Consider the following 23,239-nt stretch of genomic DNA (forward strand, 5'->3'; position numbering starts at 1 on the left):
CTGTTCATCATTTCACTCCAGTCAGAGGTAGGTTATTTCAGGTTACAGTGGCAAAAACTGAACCTGTGGACTGTTGGTAAGAAGCTGAATATTAGTGGCATTGATTTAAAAAACTATTAAATGTGTTGTGTTAAACATTAAGATAAATCATCATCTAGTCTTCTCATATTTACTCTGCCAAGGAACATGAGGGATATGTGATGATCATTGTCTGTCTGTCTGTCTGTCTGTTAGAAACATCACTTGGTTCTTGTGTCATTTCTGATCTTCCCTGAAAATTTCCTCCAAATCTATTAGTCTGATTTTGAGTAATGTTGCGAACAGACAGACAGACAAACCAATGCCAATCGTCACATAACTCCACCGTATTCCTTTGCGGAATAATACAAAGTGTGACACACACAACTTAGTAGCAGCAGAATACGGAAATGTGTCTCCAGCAGGGAACTTTTAACTCAATATTCTTCTTCAAATAGATATTTTTAGTCAATAAGAAGCAAGAAACTATCCCTACCTTGGATCTGAATCTCTTCCTGCATCCTTCAGCTGTTCATATCCGAACCTGTTGAGGATGTTCAGTGTGATCATGGGAGCCAGAGACTGAGCCGGTTTAGTGAACAAAGCGTTTGTTCCAAACACCATGGAGGAGAGAGGGGAACTGTAGAAGAAGAAAACACATGGTAAATCTAAAAAAAAAAATGCGTTTGTAATCAGATGATAAGCTGGTGTCATTATATGTTTGAATATTTGGCTGCAGAAGTTTGATTATCACCTATTTTCTTGTTTTATGAAGTGAAAGCTCTAAATGGAGGCAGTGATGCTACCTGCAGCTGCACAGCTCTATGGATGGTGATGTCCAGTCTACGGATGGGAATTTCGACTAATTTCCGAACCGACTAGTCGCCAATAAAATGAACGACTAGTCGGTTCGGAAATTAGTATTGAACTTGCAATTTAACCCTTTAAGCGCCAAAGTCGCAATATTGCCACAAGTAACATTGCTGAACATAACAAGCCATAGCTTCAAATATACTGCCTCGTGTGCCTCATGTACTGTACACCAGGAGATGGCGGACATCTGGAACTTCAATCTGAGCATCAGTTGTGGGCGTGTTTTCATGCAAAGTTTTGGAGTTTACAGAGTTTGAAAACCGAGGAGATGAGACTCGCCGTCGGAGCGTATCAGAGCGCAAGACGGCACATTTTAGAGTGAGAAAACTCACCATACCGAGAGGTCTGGTCAACGCTGACAAAGTACTTTGTCAAGTAATGGCTTACTCATATTCTGAAGAGGAATATTCACCCTCTGATGAAGATGTTCAGTCGTCCACTGAGACAGAAAGTGCCGCTGTGTCTGTGCGTAACGGCAGCGGGTCGGTGCGCCATGACAGTCCAAGCAGCACATAGTGGAGCCGATGCTTTGCTTCGGGGTGGCAGGAAGGGACGTGGTGGGTGTAGCTGGAGTGGTCAAAACACCGCTAATGATGAGGGGGATAGCGGGGGTTGAAAAAAGAGACAAGCATATGCTACTGGCAGGATCAACCAGGTAGCCCAGACGGGACGAGTGTGCGGCGCACGGCCGAGCGTAGAGCTGCATGGTGGCGCACGGTCGGGACCTGGGCGGGGGGGCACACTAGCGTTTAACCGACTAGTAAAATACTAACCGTTTAATAAATGAGTCGACAATTAACCGATTAAACGACTAGTCCGCACATCCCAGTCCACCATTATCATCATCAGCTGGGCTTCCATTACAGTTTTTTATTGCGCTATGTACATTTTGCGCATATCTAAGGGTAATGGAAACCCAGCTATTGATGCAAATATCTCAACAACAAGGCAACAGATTGCCGTGAAATTCTGTCTAAGCCTTTAAGACCTACTATTGTGCAAATCCACCAGGACATATTCTTACATTTTTACATACTGCAGTGCAATAGTTTGGCATATTTTTATTAGCTTAATATCAATATAACCCTTATATCTCAAGTTTTAATAATATGTATCGACTTATGTCTTAACTACTACAAGAAATTGCTTAAAAGTGCGATAAACCCAAAAAAATGAAAATAGTTGTTTCTTTTCAAGTATATTTCAAAATACAGAAATAGCATAGTTGTATCCCTCAAATTTGTAAGTGTAAAAAAGTTGCACAATATCTCCTGGTCTCATTTATAAAGATTTTTGTTACATGCGCTTATTGTGTATTTTTACAGACCCATTACTGCAACGAAAAAGCACTCTGAGACCTGGTAAAAGTGTGAAATGTTAGTGTAACTCACCAGATCTTAAATGGAAAAAGAATGCTTGATATATCTTATCTGGTTTCAAATCTACTGTCAACCAAAAATGAATATGCAATCGAAGCGTCGGTGCTATACTCAGCTCTAAAGAGTTCAATGTTTATGGTACCCTCAGGAAGAATCACCTCATCCAGCAACAGCATCAAAATGTTTTTCTGACTCACAACATTCACATCAGACTGAGCCACACATGCTGACAATTAGCAACAATAAGTTTACTTAATTAAGACAGTGGTGAACATTATGCTGTGCCGAAATGTAGCACATCCAGCCAGCCTTGGAGTTCTGTTTACCTGCGCTTGTACGTCTGCAGATCTGTGTCAATAATGTCCGCCAAAGGCAAACCAAAAAGACTGAAGGCTGCTTGAATTATGACCCTGTGAAGTAGACAAGACAGAGTTTAATCGAAGTGAAGTCATGGTTAAAAAAAACCATGAAGAAATCCAGGATGATCAAAAACCAGATCAGAAGATTCTTACATGTTAACGGTGAGGAAACAGGCCAGGAAGTAGTAGTGCTGAGGACCGAGTGCCAGCATGAAGGCTGCCATTCCAGCCTCCACATAGAAGGTGAAGAGAACGATCCTGTAGTAGCCCAGTCCATGCAACAGACTCTGACAGCTCAGTACTAACAGCTGGGATGGAGGCAGCGAGTTAGATTACAAAGGAACACAGTAAGTGTTGGCAAGAAACAGAAACCATAAAGACAAAAAATAAGCAAACAATGGTGTGCTGTAAATGATCCTCCTCTAGTCAGCTTCTCACGACTTCACTGAACTGTCATAGCATAGTTTTAAACATGACATTAAACGGCAGCTGCTGTTTATTCTTTTTTGTTCTGACAAAAAAACAGCAACTTCTTGGAATGCATTCGTCTTTAGAGGTATCAGGAGGACAAATAAAAAACAACTAAACAGCTTTTCTGTCAATAATCCACCAGTGATACATTTCAGTCTGTACTTTCATGGAAAAACAGATTGAGTCCCTGTAGGACGATACCTGAGGACAGATGAATCCGGCTCCATACATGATGCTCTTGGCTATGGGTGGAAGCACATCTGGAGGAATCAGGTGCTCAGCAAATATCATAGTGAAATTATTAAAGAAGGCCAAAATAAAAACCTGGAAGAAGTTCATGAGTACAAAAAGCTGAAAGTCCCTGTTGGTCAAGATCTGCAACATCAACGTCCTCAACGTAGTGAAGGAAAACGCCGACTGATGGTCTGCACACCCTGGAATATCTGAGTCTGATCCTTTATTATCGTAGCGGCTCTCACTGTGGATGCCTGTATAAAGCATGCAGCCACAGCTCAGGACGGCAATCAGCACGGTGAAGGCCTGAAAAGCTCCAAAGTCCTCCATGTTCCTGGACAGAACACCACAGAACAGGACGCTGGAGGAGCCCACAAGAGAAGCCACCTGACAAAAAACACATGAAGGGACATGAGACAGACTCTCGATGTGGGAGGATCCAGAGGAAACATGGAGGCCTCACCTGGCTGTATTTGATGAGTCTGAGTCGGTTCTGATGTTGGGTCGACATCTCTGCAAACAAGGCACACTGGGCCAGCAGCACAAAGGTCAGCATGGCATCAAAAGCACACAGCGCCACCATCAGGTGTAAACCGCTCAGCCAGTCATCGGGTTGGTATGATCGCCATGGGAACCAGGCCAGGAGGAAAGCCAGCGAGTAGAGGGGGGCACCGTACAGGATGGACAGACGGCGCTGAGAGCAGCAGCGAACCTTGGAGTTATCTTGCAGGTAACCGAAGAGTGGATCATTGACGGCGTTCCACACCATGTACACCACCTGTGGAGATGGAGGAATCTGGAGGAGAATCTGCTGTTCTCTTGAGTTTCACATCATCTTATTCATCTTCTTTAATCCACTTTAGAAATCCTATTTTTGCATTTTTTTTTATTTTCTCATCTCATTTTTTTATTTTCTGTCTTGTATTACACCATCTCTGGACTAGGTCTGTTTCAGAATGAGGTCCTGAGATCCAGTTTAACCACCATCAACACCTTGTGACATGTGACTGCTGGCTTCTTATGAAGACTTTTAATGTGGATCTGACACCTGTCTGTTACATTTGGGATGATATGATTAATGAAAGCTCTTCAAGAACCAGAAAGAGAAGTCCACTGATGCTCTATGGATGACTGAGAATGTAAAGACATGTTAAAGGAATTTTTTTCCGATTTGAAATGTTTGAAGAAACAAAAGACTTTGTAAATAATTGAATTGATGAAGAGAAAGCAGCAGAGATCTGAAAACTCCAACACAAACACAGACTGACCTGTGAGCGGTGGAAGGCTCCCTCAGAGATCTTGTATTTGTTCAGAAACAGCTTGACATAGTAGAAGCTGAAGATGTTGTTGATCATTCCAGCCCCCAGGGTGGTCATGGCATAAGCCAGAGCTGCAGGGTTCACCCCAAAGCTGACCAGGTGTCGGCCTACATTCAGCCTTCCGGGGTGCACACCTGAGGCAGGTTTCTCCATCGCAGCTCCGCCGAGTTACCTGTCGGTCTGAACAGCTGCAGCAACGACAGGTGAAAACTGCAGTTCCTATCTGCTCTGGTTGGTCAGCATAACAAATAATTACTGCTGTTAGCAACTTTAGAGGAGCTGCTCGGTACTCCAGAGCATGAAAAAGCGCTCAGAGCTGAGTCAGTTTTAGTTCCAGCTGGCTCATGTTCACTCGACGTTAGTCTCCTTTAAATAAACTCTGTAAATGTTGAGCGACTCGTTATCACGGGAAGAAGACTCAAAGGTCTTCTCTGGGATCTGGTTTGACTCGATTTCTATGCCATCGATGGAGGGCGGGGCTTCAAGATAAAAACAATCATCTGATTGGTCAAAAGAGGTCATTCCTTGCATTCAATTGGTCAAAGTAAACGCCTGTTTGAAAAGTAGGAAGTTACGACAACATAAACAGTTTTTTAAATATTCGACTGTAACTTACTTTAGTTGGCTTTATTTTACTGTGTGTGACGAGGAAAGTTACTTTAATAATGCAGACAGTTTTTACTGTGATTTTAAAATTAAGTGAGTAGTTCTGTGACTCCGTATTCTGCCTCCTACCGGATGCTGGGCTGTAGTAGAGATTTGCCACGTTGCTGCAGACAGCAGCCTTAAAGCGTCTGTATGGGAGGATGTAGTTTCTTCACTCACACGGCGGTGAACAACGTGAACAAACCGGTGTGTCGAGCTTTCTCTCCGGAGGCTCTAAAATGTTAACAGACATCATTCTGGAGGAAGAGTTTGGGAAGAATGGACAGAACTGGTTCGACCAGCAGGACCTGGAACACGGTAGGAGCTCAGCTGGGTGGTCGCACCCTGGACTGGAGGAAACTACAAACAGCTGATCATCTGCTGACTTACATCAGCTCTGATTTTAATGAGTCAAATATAGGATCAGTACTTCAGTTTATTATAAGACAAAATGAACTTTAATGATCCTCACTAACTGTAAATGTTACAGTGTACAGATATTAATATGGATAAGTACAGGTATGATAGATACTTTCTGCTATTGTAGTTAGATCACTATTAAGATAAAAATGACGTAGAATAGAATAGTTTTTTATAAAACAATGAAAATCAGTTTCTCACTTCCTGTAATATCCCTGTATTAGGATAAATTATATAAAACAATATTAAACACAGATTAAAAATATATAAAACCGAAATATATACAAAAGAGCAAAAATGTGGAGCAGAGATATAAACACTAAACAACCATAAATATTGCACTTGACCATGAATATGTAGGCATGAGAGCAGTCTTATAGTTTTCTGTAGATGTGGAACAGCTGTAAAGACAGACTTTTTGCTTTTGGATTTGTGTTTCACGATCTTTTAACACCTAAAGAATTATAGAGAGACAAAAACGTGTTATAAATGTTGCTGCATTAGAAAAAGAAGCTAATACATGGTGGCACTACACCCTAATAAGTGGCTGTCAAACTGAATGAATCTGAAGTCTATACTGATTATTCTTGCGACACAGAGTCGCACTGATCATGGTGTAAATTCTGAAATATCCTGAGAGCTTTCCTGAGGCTGTCCTGTGTTCATTGTTTTCTCACAGTTTATTCATTTAATCTCGTTTGCGTTGCTAAGTCCACAAAGGAGGATTTGAAATAAGGAGATGTATAGATAGAACGCTTTGTTAATGCTCGTCATAAACAGAACTTAAGTAGGGAAGCAAAAATGTCTGTCAGTCATAAATTGGAGGGAATAAAACCCAACAACAGAAAGTAAATTAAAACTAGAACTATTACATGCAACGTGTGGCAATTTAAAACAAATTTTACGTGTGTTATATATGTTGTTATATACTTAGAGGCAGACATACGTTACAGTACTTGGATTGTATAAATAGCTGTTGACATAAACATTGTATGAACTGATGTTTTTCTGTTCAAAGGGCTGAAACTCTACTAATCAGTTCAGTCATAGAGTACCGCAAAGCATCTTTTTAATAACTTTTGAATAGTTTTAAGCAATAAGGGGAAACATTTGCTGGTTCTACAATCTCAAATGTAAGTTTTTCTTATCAGCGTTCTGGCCTGTTAGGCAGATAAAACAAGCAGACTGATTAGATCTTGTGATTATATGTTTTTTTTAGATGTTTTACAGTAAAAAGAATTATCACTACAACTACTTAAAGTACAACCGAATGACCAAGTTGTGAAAAAATGTAAGCTTTCACCAGCAGAGATGGTTCGATAAACAGGCGGGAATGACTTCCCGTCGCATTCCTCGGCGCAGCTGGAAAAAAAACTAGAAGTGCTCAGCTGTTCGTTAAGAAGTGGATTTAGGAAGTAATGTTAGGCATTTTCCTCTGCGGGTCATAATTCCTTCGACTCCTCAGTAGAGCTCTTTTGCTCACTGTTGGGTTTTACTCAGCGGTTTCTTGTACAACCTGCTTCACCTCATGTAGAAAATTTAGAGAGAAAAAGTTAACAAGACATGCCTTAGATTCCTCTGAGATCCACCAGTGCCAGATGCTAACAGTGTGTAAGTTGTGTGACTCTGTGTTTACACATTTTGCACATATCTGGCTCTGTCACTTGCCTGTGTTTGGGCAGTGGAGCAGCCCGGTGTCTCGTGTTTACATGTTTTACTTTGCTCTGGGCAGATCTCCATCTGGCAGCAGAGTTGGGGAAAACCCTCCTCGACCGGAACCATGACCTGGAGCAGGCCCTGCAGCAGATGTACTCCACCAACGAGGACCAGCTGCAGGAGATAGAGGTGAGCACTGTTAGGAGGGACTAACAAAGCAGTAATAAACTTGTTTTTGTGTTGGTGTGTCTGATCCTCTGCTGCCTACAGAACCGTCTGTCGATGCCATCGCTGCTTCATATTGATTTAAGTGAAGGAGTCTGATTGGAGACGGTTCATTGAGGTCTGAAAAGCCGTTTCACTGGACAGAAAGTTCCTGTTAGAGACTGGATTTAAGGCTCTTTACAGGGGGCTGGATCTTGAGGAGCCGTTCCTTTCAAGAAGCTGGCTCTTTGTTATATTTATTTATTTTAGAAGTCAACCAGGGTTAACTCATTTTTATCAAAGAAACATTCACTGGTGGCAGTTATAAGGTACAATATGGATCAGAATAATTCAGACTTCCATCCCACCATTATTGAGTTTTATTCAGAATTTATATATATATATATATATATATATATATATATATATATATATATATATATATATATTCTTATTTATCATCAATATCCAAGCACCGAATGGTGTGTAGGACTTTTGAAGGTCTAAAAATACTCAAAGATGTGTGAAAATGTAATTGACACCCATGCCCACAACACAACAGGAAGTCTGACATTTTGAGTCATATTTTAGATGTTTTGACACTGTTGGGCATTTTCAGAAACTATGAACTCAAAGATGGTAATGCTGAGAGACTTCAAATCCGGCCAGGATGTACAACCAGCCGATGTGATCAAAGGTTTTCAAAATGCTTTGCAAAAGTTTGAGGGAGCGACAATGGCGGCCGCTGGAATTTCGACAATTCACCATGAAACAGGAAGTGCTGCTGTCTAACTAACGTGTACATGCTGTAGTCTGCCTCAGATTTTACGTGCTTGATCAGAGACCTGCCCCAATCACATCCATATGCTGAAATACGCTTTCGGTCACAGCACCACCTGGCTCACAACTGCAAACCGGTTCTCGTTGTTCTCTTAAAAGACCTGTTCAAATGACTGACTCTTTTGTGAACGTTACATCTCTAGTTCCAGTGTGACTTTCTCTCAATGGAAAACAGGAAGGAGTAAAATCTAATCCTGACTACTTTGACCCATTGAGCTTTTGGTAAAGCTCATCCACTTGGCAGAACTCTCTGTTTATCTAATTATAGGGAAACTTTCCCCACCACCTTTTCACTTGGACTTTGTTCACGAGTCTTTTTGTTTGTTTTTTGATCACCTTAATACAGCAGAGAATGTATTTTGGTTTCTTTGTGGGTTTTCAGGTTCAGCTCGCAAATAATCAAAATTAGGCCTCGTGTTTGAGTGCCAAGACATTCTGGCTGATCTGTTTCTGTTGGAGGACATGACATTCAGCAGGTCAGCACACATAAGAGCCTTAATGTGTTTACGACAGTGAGATGGCTGGAGGATTTATTGAGGTTGATATGGTAATCCTAATACGTCTCTTTGACCCACATCCTCATCCAGACACACCTGAGTGTGATACAGAGAATCACTGTGACTCAACTAAATGCAGTCTGGAGAAACAGCTGCTTTCATTTCTACCAGATAAACTGATTTTGATGATGCAGTGAGTTTAAAATCAAACACTGAGACTGAGTTAAAGGTGGTAAGTTTGGAGCTGTTCAGCAGGTAGTAGCAGGTACATCTTTGCAAATACAAACAGCAGTGTCATGTTATCATTCCCTATCGCAGTGTTCAGGTTCAGGCTCTTAGTTCAGCCTGTTTGTGACAAAATGGATCCATCTGGGTTTTTATTTCTCCTCAACTTTTAAAGGTTATTAAAGATGTAGGCCTTTATAAATCCTAAATAACCTAATGTGTATCTTGATTTTACCATTGTGCAAGTCTGCAAGAGTATATTATATACATTTTTACATACTGCAGTGCAGTTTTTTGGAGTATTTTTAATTCTTTACATCAATATAATGCTTATATCCTAAGTTTTAATAATATGTATTGATTTTTGTTTTAAGTACTACAGTAAATTGCTTAAAAGTGCAATAAACTTAAAAAAATTTAAATTGTTTTTGTGTTTTTCACATGTATTTCAAATCACAGAAGTAGCACAGCTGTATTTCTAAATTTGTAGAAAATTTGCTCAGTATCCCGTGGTCTCATTTCTAAAGATTTTTGATATGTGCTTTATTGTGTATTTTTACAAACCCATCACTGCAACAAAAAAGCGCTCTGAGACCTGGTGAATGTATGAAAAGTTAGTGTAACTCCTCAGATTTTATATGCAAAGGGAATGATCGATTTATCTGGTTTCAAATCTACCAGCAATCAAAAATGAATATGCAATCATAGCGTCTGCACTATGCTGGGCTCTAAAGGGTAAAATGTGATTGATATCAAATTAAAATTAAGTTTTCTATGAGTCAAGAAATCTCTCCTTCTCTTTCACCAGTATTTGACCAAACAGGTGGAGCTGCTGCGTCAGATGAACGACCAGCACGCCAAAGTGTACGAGCAGCTGGACGTGGCCGCCAGGGATCTGGAGCAAGGCAACCGGAGGCTCGTGCAGGACAACCGGCTGGCCCAGCAGAAGATCCACAGGTCTGTCTACCAGCTGGGAATCTAGACAGAAGTGAAAACATCAAAAACAATCGCTGTATTTTACAACGCAAAGACTTTGTTGGCTAGCAAAGCATCGTACATGTTCTGTCATTCTCTGATTGTTCCATATCTGACCTGCTGTGTTGAAGTTTGGGGAAACACCTGTAAGACAAACATCCAGACAATTTTCATTTCACAGAATACAGCCATAAGAATAATCAGAGATCCAACAAAGATAAGATAGTTAAGATAGTCCTTTGTTTCTCCCCATGCCAGGGGAAATTCACATCGTTACAGCAGCATATGTAGCAATACACAAAGTAATAGTATAAAAACAATAATAAAGTAGTAGTAATAGTATTTACAATATGTACAGTATATGTACAAACTCATTATTCCTTCAGTTAAATAGTTGAAATTTCACAGCATAGCAGATTATAATATTCTGCAAATTATGGATGAAGCTCATGAATAAACTTTACCGGTCAATGTCCAGAACAGATTTGCATAAAGAGAAGATCAATAAAAGAAACAGAGATCTTCATGAAACCAAAATTTAGGAGCAAACTAACGGAGTGTTGCATTTCTGTGAAAGGGGTCAATTTATGGAACAATCTAGACAAGGAATCAAAAGAATCTAAAATTGCATGCAAGATTTAAGAATGAATTTAAAACCAGCATATTGTTAAAATACAAAGAAATGAATTATGAGTCTCATAGTGTTTGTCATGAGAGAAAACTCTGATATGAGTGAGAGTGGCTGTACAGGCCTGTCAGACTTTAGTCATTTTGTCTGTTGTTTGTTTTTTATGCTTGTTGTAAACTGTTTGTTATAAAGGGATAGATTACAGAAGTTTATTCTTCTTTCCTTTCATTCAAACATTTGGAGACTTTTCTATGGAATTGCTTTTTCTTTGGTCAATAAATGAAATAAAAATTAACTAACTTTAAGATTGTGTTTTGCATTATAAGTTTGCCTCAGTGCTGTGTTCTTGTTTCCCTTCAGCCTGACAGAAACCATCGATGGCCTTCAGACCCACATGGAGGATCTGCAGGTCCAGGTGGAGGAGCTGAAGACCGCCCAGGCAGAGCGAAACAAGTGGGAGCTGGCCGAGCGAGCCCAGAGCGTTTCCTGCCTCAAAGAGCTGTACGACCTGCACCAGGACAGGTAGTGTTTCATGAATAACATCCTGCTGCTGGCGGAAGTTCAGGATGTGACAGAGGAGCTATTTTCAGAGAGGAAGTTGTGTGTCAGACTGTACAATGAAGACACAATGAGACACCTTCAGAGTTTGGACATTCTCACCCTTCAGCACAGTTTGTTCATGGAGTGAAGTGAAGGAACAAAGCAAAAAAAAAGGAGACAAAAAATTTGCCAAAAGGTTACAAAGCGACACAATTAACAAATGACAAATGAGACAAAAAGGTAACACAAAATGACAAAAATGAGAAACAAAATGGAAAAAAATGTGAGACAAACAACAAACATCAGACAAAAAAAGACAAAAAACAACAAAAACAAGACAAAATATTACAAAAATGAGACCCAAAATGACAAAAAAAAAGAATGATCGATGTAGTATTTTACTTTGTGATCAAAACAACTTGTCATGGTCTTGAAATTATTTTGAATTTCTAGTTTTAAACATTTACAATTTGCAGTTAATGTCTTCTCTGTAATTTTTGCATTTTACAAAATAGTCCCACAGACCGGATTAGACCCTCTGGTGGGCCGGTTTTGGCCCACAGGCCGCATGTTTGACACCCCTGGTCTAAACAGTGAGAGCTTCGATCTGTTTTCTGCTTCAGTAAACTCAGCCTTCGTATGCTGACGACGTCTGCAGGTCACCCAGCCCAGAGCTTACATTAGACATAATCCACAGGTTGATAATCCTTCTCCATTGTCAGCAGTGCACTAATACAGAAACACAGTTGTTGAGTCGAATGTATTTCATGTCACTTTGTGGGAAAAATCGTTACTGTAAAAACTACACATCTAAAATCCCACTGGCCCCCTTTAAATGAAAAAGCATTAATAGGATAAAGAAGAGTTTTTAGAGGACATTGAGATATATTTTGAATTTTGGAACCAAGAATGCATTTAGTTGAAAATATAGCAGATCATTTTTATGTATACAAAAAATATCACGGCTGCATTATTAATGCTTTAACCCTATAGTCACATTTAGTTTTTTTAAATAAATACCCTTACTTTATGATAATGTTGCTTTTCCATATTTTCTACTAAGGACATAGTCTTTGTCTGAGTTTCTACAGTCTGTTTAGGAGACTTTAATCCCGAAACAAAACAGATTGTAAGATCACTGTTATGTTTTCTTGGGGAGGCATTTAGATTTAATTTTGAAAGGACATTCGGGGAATGAGAGTAAGAGAACGACATGCAGTAAAGATCCAGCTGGCCACAAAACAAACCACTGATGGTATTATCAGATGATATCAGGTCGGCCCAAAAGATTTATCTGAAAAAATGAAGGACTTTCTGCAGTATCTTCCTCTCAGACAGACCGCTCAGGGACCCGATAACCTCCAACAAGAAGGCAGAGGAATAAAGTTCTCCGTGCTGCTAGTCCGAGTCCACAGTAAAAATTTAGCTCAGAGCTTTTTTTTTGTAGATTTAGAAGACACTGTTTCTAGAGGTTTTATAGAGTGAAGTTAAACGTTTTCCAGATATCAGAATTAGAAACTGTTTGAAGCCAAGTAGGTTTTCATATAAGAGGAGTTTAACTCAGCGTTTTAGTGCGCGACAGAAAATACTTACAAGTTATGCAAGACAAAGAAGAAGGAAGTGTAATTAAGGAACTGTAAGTCATGATAAATAGTAGAAATTAAAGCTGCAAGCAGCGTTGGTCTGGTCCTTGCATTCTTTCTGGTCAGCGAATCCAATCATGTCCACCAGGTGGCGCTGCAACTGAGTGTATTTCAGCGTATGGCCTTTTTGATGGCAACCTATCAAAACTGTCCACCAGGTGGCGCTACCACTGTGAATATATATCGGCTTATGTATGTCATCAGTCTGATCACTGTGTAAAGTTTGAGGCAGATTGGAGCATCTTCAGGCCTGTTAGACAGCACTTCCTGTGTCATGGCAAATAGTCGTAATTCCGCCAGCCACCATTTCCACGTCCTCAGAAAAGTGTTCTGATAACTTCTGATCACTCATGCCTGGAGTGCATCATGGCCAAATTTCATCTCTGTCAGGATTACCCTGTTTGAGTTTATAGGTTTTGAAAATGTGCAAAAATTCGTCCAAAATAGTCTAAAATATGACTCATAATTCAAAATGACTGACTTCCTGTTGTGTTTTAGGTATGGTTGTCAATTATATTTTTGTGTCTTGATGAGTTGCATATGTGTACCCCTAAAATATAAAATTTTACTCTGGTCGTGAAGTGTATGCATTTTTTTACACGTTTTCGCACCATTCGGAGCTCAGACCCTAATAAACAACATGTCACTACTATTAAAGTCAACAGTGTGTCAAAATCTCAGTGTCATAAACGGATTTACACTACCGTTCAGAAGTTTGGGGTCACTTAGAAATGTCCTTATTTTTTAGAAGAAAAGCAGTTTTTTTCTGTGAAGATAACATTAAATGAATGATAAATCCAGTCTAGACATTGTTAATGTGGTAAATGACTATTCTAGCAGGAAACGGCTGATTTTTAATGGAATATCTCCATAGGGGTACAGAGGAACATTTCCAGCAACCATCACTCCTGTGTTCTAATGCTACATTGTGTTAGCTAATGGTGTTGAAAGGCTTACTGATGATTAGAAAACCCTTGTGCAGTTATGTTAGCACATGAATACAAGTGTAAGTTTTTATGGAAAACGTGAAATTGTCTGAGTGAGCCCAAACTTTTGAATGGTAGTGTAATTTCTGAAATGGATCCATTGAATTAACATTGTGTTCCTGGTTCAGGTATTCAGCCCATGATAGTCATCGTCTCGACGGACTCTTGTCGCCTCGGAGCTCCTTCTACGACAGAGACAGAATCCCAGACCCAGAGGAGGAGAACCAGGCCCTGCAGCGCTCAGTCCAGACTCTCCAGAACCAGGTCGCTGCTGAGCGGAGCCGCAGGGAGGTGGCCGAGCAGGAGACGGAGCTGACAGCCAGGGAGAACCAGAGTCTGGAGCAGCGCCTGGCCCTGCTGGCGGGCTGCCGGGCCCGACAGAAGGAGCTGGAGGCCGAGGTGGAGCAGCTGAGGGTTCTGTGGCGCGCTGACTGTGCTAACAGGTTAAACATGGACCAGATCCTGACTTGATTCACGGACTTACTGTGTATCAAGTGACTCAGATTCTCATGTCTCTGTTCATCTCTGCCTTCACCAGCATCAGAAGACCAGAGCAGCTCCTGGTGCCGGACACAGTGTTCTTCAGCTCAGAGGAAAGGTCCGGTCCAGAGCAGAGTGAGGCGGAGGAGAAGGTGGAGAAGGTGGAGGATCAGAGCAGGTACAGCCGGCAGAGGTGCAACAGCGACAGCGTGCTGAAGGCGACAAACGCAGATGAAATCCGCCGTGGACACGAGCAGCTGTGCATCAGGCGAGCAGAGGCGGTGAAGCAGAGGGGCGTCTCTCTGCTCAACGAGGTGGACGCACAGTACAGCGCCCTGCAGGTGGTGTATTACAGCAGCGTTTATTCATCATCACGTATTTCAGCGTGTGGGTCATTCCAGAACTGGAGGACATTTTACGTCCCACCCATCAAATTTCAAATAATCCAAATACAAAATATGAAAACATGCACTTGTTGTGTAAATGTTCTTGTCCTGAGACCAAATCTAAAAAAAAAAAAATAAAAAAAAAACTAGGAGAAAAGAATGTTTGAAAATATTTTACTTATAATACCAAAAAAGTCTGGAGTTCCCCATAAAATGCTGTTTTTCTCTTATCCCACACCCTAACAACCAAACTCAATCTCCAATCAAACAGTTAAAATGAAATTTAAATCTACTTTTTTTATTGATGTCTCTTGTAATTGAAGGAACATTTTTTTAATTAACATGTGTCCCACACCAACCGTGTTGATGACGTGTTTATTGTTTTATGTCTTGTTTGTTCTTTCGTGTCTCATTTTTGTCATTTTGCTTCTTGTATGTATTGTTTTGTTTTGTTTTTGTAATTTTCTGTCTTGTTTCTGTAATTTTGTCTTGTTTCTGTCGTTTTCTATCTTGCTTCTGTTGTTTTGTGTCTCGTTTTTGCCATTTTCTGTCTCGTTTCTGTTGTTTTGTGTCTTGTTTTTCTCATTTTGTGTCTTGTTTCTGTCTTGTTTTTGTCGTCAACATCGTCAAGCAGTTTTCCTAAAGAATGGTAAAGCAAAGCTATGTCCTCTCTTCTATTTTTCATATTTTCGTACCATCGTCAGCCTTGATTGAATGTCTCACTCTACCTCATATTATCAGGATCAGACTCATTCTTTGGACTGTTTTCCATCAGTCAGTTTGTCCTCTTGGTCAGCAGTAACAGCTAGCTAAATATCTAGCTTCTACTGCTGAGAAAAAGATCACATTAGCATGGATTAGCATCCCTGTTACTGTGATTAGAGTAGGGTTAGCAAACAACACAGAAAACATGGAATAAAAATGGTACCATTGATGTGTAAGCTGAGCCAATCAAGCCTTTGATAGTTTATTACCTATTATTGATGAATATGGAGCAGAAAACTGTAAAAGAGAAGGTTTATTTTTCAAACATGTTGAAGCCCAAATGTCCTCCAGTTCTGGACTGACCCATTTCTCTTTGTCATTTGGAAGGTTTGCTGCAGAATGTGATCCATTTCAGTGTGAACATCTTTGACCTGTGGTGTAGAGCTTGAAGAGGAATGTTTGTGTTGTCCAGGTGAAATACGACGAGCTGCTGCAGCGGTGCCAGCAGGCGGCAGACGGACTCAGCCATAAAGCCGTCCAGACCTCCAGCAGTCCCTTCGTGAGCAGCAGGACCCGCCGCCGACTGTCGGGCTCGGCGGCTCTGTCTGATCTGACAGCAGTTTTGGAGGACGGCCAGCAGCCCGAATACAAGACTCTCTTCAAGGAGATCTTCACCTGCATCCAAAGGACCCAAGAGGACCTGAGCGAGAACAGACGTCCAGTCAGGGACAGTGAATGCCAGACTTCTGCCACATGATTGTTGTTCATCATCCAGGACTCATTAGACCAGGGGTCGGCAACCTTTAACACTCAAAGAGCCATTTCGACCCGTTTCCCACAGAAAACACTGGGAGCCGCAAAATCCTTTTGGCATTTAAAATGAAGACAACACTGCATATATCGCTTTTTTACCTCTATGCCCTTGTTAATCAGTCGTGATTAATTAATTACAAAGTCTCTAATTAGATAGATTCATTTTTTAAAATTGTGTCCTTCTACTAATATTTATCTTACTTGGTTAATGTCATTTTTGCTCCTGGACCTCACACGTTACGTAATGTTAGCTGAAAATCAATATTTTGCGAATATCTATTTAACTTGTAAAATCTATTTATCTTAAGCTAATAACTTTTCTCCGGTAAGTCGCTGTCCTATTTTCCAAGACGACATTCCTCTGACTCTCTGACCTGCTGCCGTGTTCTTGCGAGTAACGTGTATTACCCTATCATGAGTACTTTTAACTCAAAGACAAGACGTGTCTTTCTTGGAGTGGAGCTTTAATATACAGGCTTGTCATTCTTGAGTACAAAACGAAGTGAAACTACAGGTGTTGCTTCTCCAGGAGTAAAACAAAACAAAAAAAGGCATGAAACGTGTGGGAATCGGAAGCTCCGTGTTGTCTCTCTGCATCAGCTTTGCGCTCTCACGTCACAGGCACAGCACATCCGGTGGAGTGACACGTCAAAGTAAGAGCGGTAATTTCACAATAAAACTCTATATTAAAATGCATTGAAACGCGCCTGAAAGGCAGAACACTTTATTTTCCAAAGTTACAGGGAGCCGCAACAGAGGGCCGAAAGAGCCGCATGCGGCTCCGGAGCCGCGGGTTGCCGACCCCTGCATTAGACCAAGGGTGTCAGACTCATTTTAGATTCACATAAAGCCCAGTTTGATCTCAAATGGGTTGGACCAGTAAAATACTAACCCTATACATAACCACAACTCCAAATATTTTCCTTTGTTTTAGGGCAAAAAAGTACATTCTGAAAATGTTAACAGTTTAGGAACTGTATTCATACAAAACATTATGAACTAGAAAAGCACTCGGAGAGCGCATACCTCCGCCATGCCGTTTGTCTGTGTGTGTGTGTCTGTTTGTCTGTTAACAGCATAACTCAAAAAGTCATGGACGGATTTTCACCAAATTTTTTTCTCTGTCCAATTGAGAGATGGCCTGGTGGCCATCTCTCAATTGTCCTTCGACCTTCAAAAAATTCCTGGATCCAGACAGTGATTCGGATCACCTCCAAAATCTAATCGATTCTTACTCTTGCTCTTCTGGACATCCTGTAAAAAATTTGGTGAAAATCCGTCCATGACTTTTTGAGTTATGCTGTTAACAGACAAACAGACACACACACACACACACACACACACACACACACACACACACACACACAGACAAACAAACTCCGGTGATTACATAACCTCCTGGTGGAGGTAACAACCTGAAGTTTCTTTAGAAAAATAAGTTCAGTTTTAACAATATTATACCTCAGTTTGTCATTGGCACATTACAGCTTACAGTTTATCTACAAGAGCACAAAACATTCCGTCACAGGCATCTGGAGCTGAACAATCTAGTATTTTACTTTATGATGAAAACAACTTGTCAAGTCGAGATTTTACAAGGTTTATAGAGTTTTACAAATTCACAGTAGATGTCGTCTCTGTAGTGTCTGTAAAAGTGCAAAAGTGTCTATATGTTTGACACCCCTGCTTTAGAGTCTGAGAGGTCTGATGGTTGTTTTGCTATAAAACTGCTCAGAGGACGGAGATGCTCTTAGAACATTTGTCCGTCTGAGACACGCTGCGTTTGCTTTTGTCAGTCTGCACTGTTTCTTTATTCCGTCCTTGTTGTGCTACTACTTGTTTGAATCTTAGATAAAAAACTAAACTTGACAAAGGAGTATTATACTTGGAAATATTTAGACTGAAATTAAAATGTTTTATCAGGTCTTAAGTAAAAAAAAACCCACACTTTGGCAGCTTGACTTCTAAATCCAAGTATTACGTCCTGCCGCAGTATTTAGTGTTTATGTGAAGTTAACTGTGGTTATTTGGAGGCACGTAGAGCTCTGATGGTACAGCGGTTGTAAACTGGTTGTGTAATCAGGAATGTTGTAAGAGGATGAAAAACTGAAGCGGTGTAATCAGTAAAGGCTCAGGAGTTTGTGATAATTAGCTGAACAGTTGGTGTAGGCTGGTTTGTGTACGTTTGCTCAGCAGATGAGGGTCATTAACAGTGAAATACAAGAAAAGTAGTCAGAGAGCAGTACTCCGCCAAGGCTGCTCAGTCGTGTAGTTTCTGACGAATTCAGCTTTAAAAGATTCATCGTCTCGATTTGTAGTAGGATCACAATCATGTGATTGTCAGCAGGCAGCGGATGTAGTGTTCACTTGTTGTCATGGTTACAGTGATGTTGTGCCGCTATCTGGTAATGGCACAGAAATCTTTAACAAATCCGTAGATTCAGACTATAAGCTGCATCACTGCCAGAATCTAATTACTTGGTCCTTGTGTCATTTCTGACCTTCCCTGAATATTTCTTTCAAATCCATTATTCCTTTTTCAGTAATGTTGCTAACAGACAGACAGACAGACCAACGCCGATCCTCGCATAACTAAACAAATGATCAAAATGATGAGAAATTTGTCCCAAAATGACTCAAAATCTGTCCAAAGTGACAGAAAATGTCCAAAATGAATCAAAATTGGTGGAAAAGGACTCAAAGTTGGTCAGAAATTACTCAAAATGTATTAAAAATGACCAAAATTAAAGATTTGTCCCAAAATAACTTGAAACTTGTCCCGTGACAAAAAACATCCAAAATAAGTCAAAAAAATTGTGGAAAATGACTCAAAACATTTCAGAAATGGCTCAAAATTTACTAAAAATAGAAATTAAAAGTCTTTAACTTATCTGTGGATCCAGACTAAAAGCCGCATCACTGCCAAAATCTAATCACTTGGTCCTTGTGTCATTTCTGACCTTTCCTGAAAATTTCATCTAAATCCGTTTGTCTGTTTTTGAGTAATGTTGCAAACAGACAAACAGACAGACAGACGCTAATTGTCGCTGCGTTCCTTGGCGGAGTAATGACTGGACACTGGAAAATTGCTGCTTTAACAGCCTCTGCTTCATGTTTTCTGCACTTTTTTTATGACGAAATCACATTTTATTTATTAACAGATATTTAGAGATGATTAAATGTGTATTTATTTTTTTAGAGCAGATTGATTAGTTGACTGGAAGTAAAGCTAAACGTACACTGGTGTGTTTGTTCTGTGGTTGTGTATTTTATTTCTGACAGAGTAAGTGGAAAACACAAAAGACATTCTCAGTAAGCAGTTTCCTTTACCGTCAGTTGTTGTAATATTTCTCCTGATTTGGACATCCTCTGCTATATTTCTGTGATATGGAACAGAAATTGGATTAATCTTTAAAACCGATATGAGTCATACTGTATGCAGAGAAAATGAGAAATGTTCAGCGATTATCGCCTGAACTCCAAACAGTGTTTTACTGTCGCTTCCTGGTGCTGGTGAGACAGAAAATACTGGTTTAATAAATTGAGAGACTTAGCAGTATTCTGTCTTGTGCTGCTGCAGAAGCTGTTTTACTGGAAACCGACTAGTAAAAGCATTAAATCAGGAGTTTTTTCTACCCAACCTGGCATGAGATGTTGCATATTTTAGAGGAGTTTCAGCTTGTTCTCTGTTTAAATGCATACTTGTAAAATATCAGTTGACAGTGCTTATCTGTATCCTGCAGCGTTTTGTAGATAAAACCAAATAAAAACTGCAGTCAAGCATATTTTCTTGTGTCCTCGTTCCTACAGTCCTGCAGCCTCCAGTGTACTCTGACCCTGCAAACAATTAATGGGCCTTTGTCTGTCTTCGTAATTAGGTTTTACATAACTGAGATTTCCCCACTGTTCTCAGAAGCCGCCCCAAATCTATTAAAGCTCCAAACAAGGAGGCTGCATGCCACGGTCGACTAAAAGGAACAAAAAACTGAGCTGATTAAAGCTCAGACTGACTACAGTAATTAATAAAAAGTACCCTTCATGGCTGGAAGAAGCAAAACGTCTACACTACCGCTCAAAAGTTTGGGGTCACTTAGAAATGTCCTTATTTTTAGAAGATTTTTTTTTTTTCAGTGAAGATAACGTTAAATGGATGATATATCGAGTCTCGATATTGTTCATGTGGTAAATGACTATTCTAGCTGGAAATTTTTTATGGAATATCTCCATAGGGGTACAGAGGAACATTTCCAGCAACCATCACTCCTGTGTTCTAATGCTACATTGTGTTAGCTAATGCTGTTGAAAGGCTTACTGATGATTAGAAAACCCTTGTGCAGTTATGTTACTGTAATATGTTTGAAAGAAGTTTGGAAGCGTTTGGTGGCGTGAGGATGTTTATTCTCACGAGCAGGCAACTCATACGTGTATTTGCGTTGGCAGTCACTAACACATTAACAATGCGGCTCCCGTAGCTCTGGGCTTACGTCGTACTACCGTAATAGACATAGGAGATGTGCATGCACCCTTTTTTAAACTGCGCCAAGTATTAACATGAATAAATGCAAACCAAACATATATCTGCATATATGACAGTTACCACATGAATAAAAGTGTGAGTTTTTATGGAAAACATGGAATTGTCTGGGTGACCCCAAACTTTTGAACAGTAGTGTGTGGCAAACCAATGTGATTTCCCTGAAATTCTTTATATTTTTCAGCAATAACTTGCTGAATTTACATCCTGTTATTGCTTCTCTGCATAGCACAGTAGTTTTCAGACTTTTTGTTTAAACAGCTTTAGGTTTTTCCTCTTGTGCACATGCTAAGTCTGAAAGAAGAAGGAAGAAAAGAGTCCAACATTACATCTGACAGCTGGTTTAATGTCTGCAGCGCTGTAATGAAAGACAATGCTCCTACGAGATCTTGGGAAGCAGATAAAAGATCAGTCTTTAAGTCTGATGAGACACAAATCCTGGAGCTCTGGCAGCAGTGACCGTCTATTCATACCGACAGATTTGCAAAATAAACCGTGTGAATGAACTCAGTGTGGAAATCCAAAATGAGATTCAGTGACCACCTCTTCTTTCCATGGTCAGTATTTAATAAAAGTCAGTGTTGCAGCTACTTTGCTTGGTTTAATTCACAGTACATAAACATAGATTTGTGGCAGTTGTACTTTGCTAGAATATTTGAATATTATTCCTATTAAGAAAATTAAGAATTCACTGAATATACCTGGCAGCAGCAGGTGTATGAGACAGATCAAGAAAGGTGGACATTTTTGCAGCATTTTGAGCTGAAATAATGTGAAAGGCACATTCGAAAGGGTGCAAAATGGGAACATTTTTATTTAAGTTAAACCCTGGAAATAGATTTATTGAATGCCTTTGTTTGCGTATGGCAGTGCACAATCCTGTAAACGACAGTAATGACAAAATGTCAGCAGCAAATCTCGTAGATTACCTGCATTTCACACATGACACAGGATTTAACACTAGACGGAGACCGAGCACCGCCATGGTAGCGTGGCCGAGTGGTCTAAGGCGCTGGATTTAGGCTCCAGTCATTTCGATGGCGTGGGTTCGAATCCCACCGCTGCCAATATGTTGTGCTTTTACAAAGCTGTCTCTTTTTCATTTCATATAATCACTACAAATACTACAATGCAATCTCAGTATTTTCCACATAGAACTTGATCCTACAAAACCAACACGTTATCTATTTGTCTCATTTTAATAACAACATCTCTGGCGACACAAGGGCGCCATCTGGTGGCAGCATTATTGTTTCAGATCTCAGCATTTTTTCAGCTAAATCTTACATTTTCCTGCTCAGTAAATGGATTGTATTGTAAAATAGTCATTGCATTCTTTCATTGTTAATGCTTTTATTTCTAAAAGTGTATAAAATGACAACTTCAGCACTACTTAAATTCTAAGGACGCGTACATCACAACAAACGTTCATCATACAAACTGGAAGCATGCTTTAAATACAGTAAATGACTGCTTAAATATTCGTAATACAAAGTTAGATACTTAAAATGCATCACACTTGGGAGAAATCCATAACATTCACACAACTCAGGTTTAATACTTTTCATCCATTTGGTGGTTTCATCATTTTGAAGTCCTAATGTGACATCAGAGAGGTGGAAGAGGAATAGAAATGACATAATCTGACATCCTGAGGGTTTATTAGCTTCATTAACAAGGTGTCACTTTAGGACTGAAACCAACAGCAGCTGTAGATATAATTTCATGATGAGGAGATTTGAAATTACAAAGCCTGAGACGGTTTACAACGGAGGGGAATGCTGCTCAGTTCTGACAGAGGATGCAGGAGAACATCAGTAGCACCAGGCTGAGGCCCGTCAGCAGTACCAGAACCAGGCGTCTAGAGGTCCAGGAGAAGTTGCAGAAAGCCGGTCTGGATGGAGGCTGTCTGGACTTCAGGTACTGCTCCACAGAGTCCGCCAGGCTGTAGGGCTTCGGACAGTAACCCAGCTCCCGATGGGCCTTTTCTATTTTTAAGGTGTGACTCACAGCGATGTTCCTGACCTGCAGTGGAGAAGAAGGTTCAGTGACACAGCTCAGGGTCATTCTGCTGGGCTAAGGAGTGAATTATTTACAGCAGCAGTGACCCACAAATATAAACTCTGATGGTAATTAGATTTAGTTCAGAGGCCCAGTGTGATCCAGACCTGTAGAATCTCAGCATAATAACCCATAAACAACCACAACTCCAAATAATTCCTTTGTTTCAGTGCAAAAAAGTACATTCTGAAAATGTTCACATTTAAGGAAATATCTTTTTACAAAAAATCATGAACAACCTGAAAAAAAGTGCAATTTTAGCAAACATTATGCCTCAGTTTATCATTTACACATTACGACTTACAGATCACAGAGTGTCTACAAAGACACAAAACAATAAATCATCTG

The 23,239-nt window shown here is 40.1% G+C and overlaps 3 protein-coding genes and 1 non-coding gene across 11 annotated transcripts in view; 2 read left to right on the top strand and 2 right to left on the bottom strand.

The window, feature by feature from the left end:
- The window catches only part of mfsd13al (major facilitator superfamily domain containing 13a-like), a 228,316-nt gene extending 223,169 nt beyond the window's left edge, over positions 1 to 5,147 (bottom strand). For 4 of the 8 annotated variants that reach the window (XR_007938645.1, XR_007938646.1, XR_007938644.1 and 1 more), the window contains exons 1-6: positions 4,603 to 5,146; positions 3,798 to 4,112; positions 3,302 to 3,721; positions 2,783 to 2,937; positions 2,597 to 2,680; positions 515 to 658 (exon numbers count right to left, since the gene is read on the bottom strand). Coding sequence is in view for 4 of the 8 variants with exons in the window: in XM_022202386.2 (XP_022058078.1) it covers positions 515 to 658; positions 2,597 to 2,680; positions 2,783 to 2,937; positions 3,302 to 3,721; positions 3,798 to 4,112; positions 4,603 to 4,806 (1,322 nt within the window). In the remaining 4 variants the exon portion in view is untranslated. Of the gene's footprint in view, positions 1 to 514; positions 1,479 to 2,596; positions 2,681 to 2,782; positions 2,938 to 3,301; positions 3,722 to 3,797; positions 4,113 to 4,602 lie in introns of those variants that run through there. The other 4 variants (XR_007938648.1, XM_051941058.1, XM_051941057.1 and 1 more) reach the window with 4 other exon arrangements.
- Positions 5,148 to 5,262: 115 nt separating this feature from the next.
- Positions 5,263 to 20,081, top strand: cdr2a (cerebellar degeneration-related protein 2a). Its single transcript, XM_022202366.2, has 7 exons — positions 5,263 to 5,616; positions 7,451 to 7,563; positions 9,949 to 10,097; positions 11,104 to 11,265; positions 14,041 to 14,355; positions 14,451 to 14,733; positions 15,956 to 20,081. The coding sequence occupies exons 1-7, from the start codon at positions 5,538 to 5,540 to the stop codon at positions 16,238 to 16,240; spliced, it is 1,386 nt and encodes a 461-aa protein (XP_022058058.2). The 5' UTR covers positions 5,263 to 5,537; the 3' UTR covers positions 16,241 to 20,081.
- Positions 20,082 to 21,815: 1,734 nt separating this feature from the next.
- Positions 21,816 to 21,897, top strand: trnal-uag (transfer RNA leucine (anticodon UAG)). The gene has a single exon. It is a non-coding gene; the product is annotated as a tRNA-Leu (tRNA).
- Positions 21,898 to 22,062: 165 nt separating this feature from the next.
- sdr42e2 (short chain dehydrogenase/reductase family 42E, member 2) overlaps positions 22,063 to 23,239 on the bottom strand; it is a 31,293-nt gene continuing 30,116 nt past the window's right edge. Inside the window, exon 11 of the mRNA XM_022202367.2 lies at positions 22,063 to 22,855. Within this exon, the coding sequence (XP_022058059.2) occupies positions 22,616 to 22,855 (240 nt within the window). The 3' untranslated portion in view covers positions 22,063 to 22,615. The remainder of the gene's footprint in view (positions 22,856 to 23,239) is intronic.

Source organism: Acanthochromis polyacanthus, chromosome 21 (assembly GCF_021347895.1).
Source record: "Acanthochromis polyacanthus isolate Apoly-LR-REF ecotype Palm Island chromosome 21, KAUST_Apoly_ChrSc, whole genome shotgun sequence".
NCBI lineage: Eukaryota > Metazoa > Chordata > Actinopteri > Pomacentridae > Acanthochromis > Acanthochromis polyacanthus.

Bases quoted from the DNA above. Each gene is read 5' to 3' on its own strand.
- cdr2a (XM_022202366.2), top strand. From the start codon at position 5,538: ATGTTAACAGACATCATTCTGGAGGAAGAGTTTGGGAAGAATGGACAG. The intron at 14,356-14,450 runs GTTAAACATGGA...TGCCTTCACCAG, and splicing joins CGCGCTGACTGTGCTAACAG to CATCAGAAGACCAGAGCAGC. The intron at 14,734-15,955 runs GTGGTGTATTAC...TGTGTTGTCCAG, and splicing joins CACAGTACAGCGCCCTGCAG to GTGAAATACGACGAGCTGCT.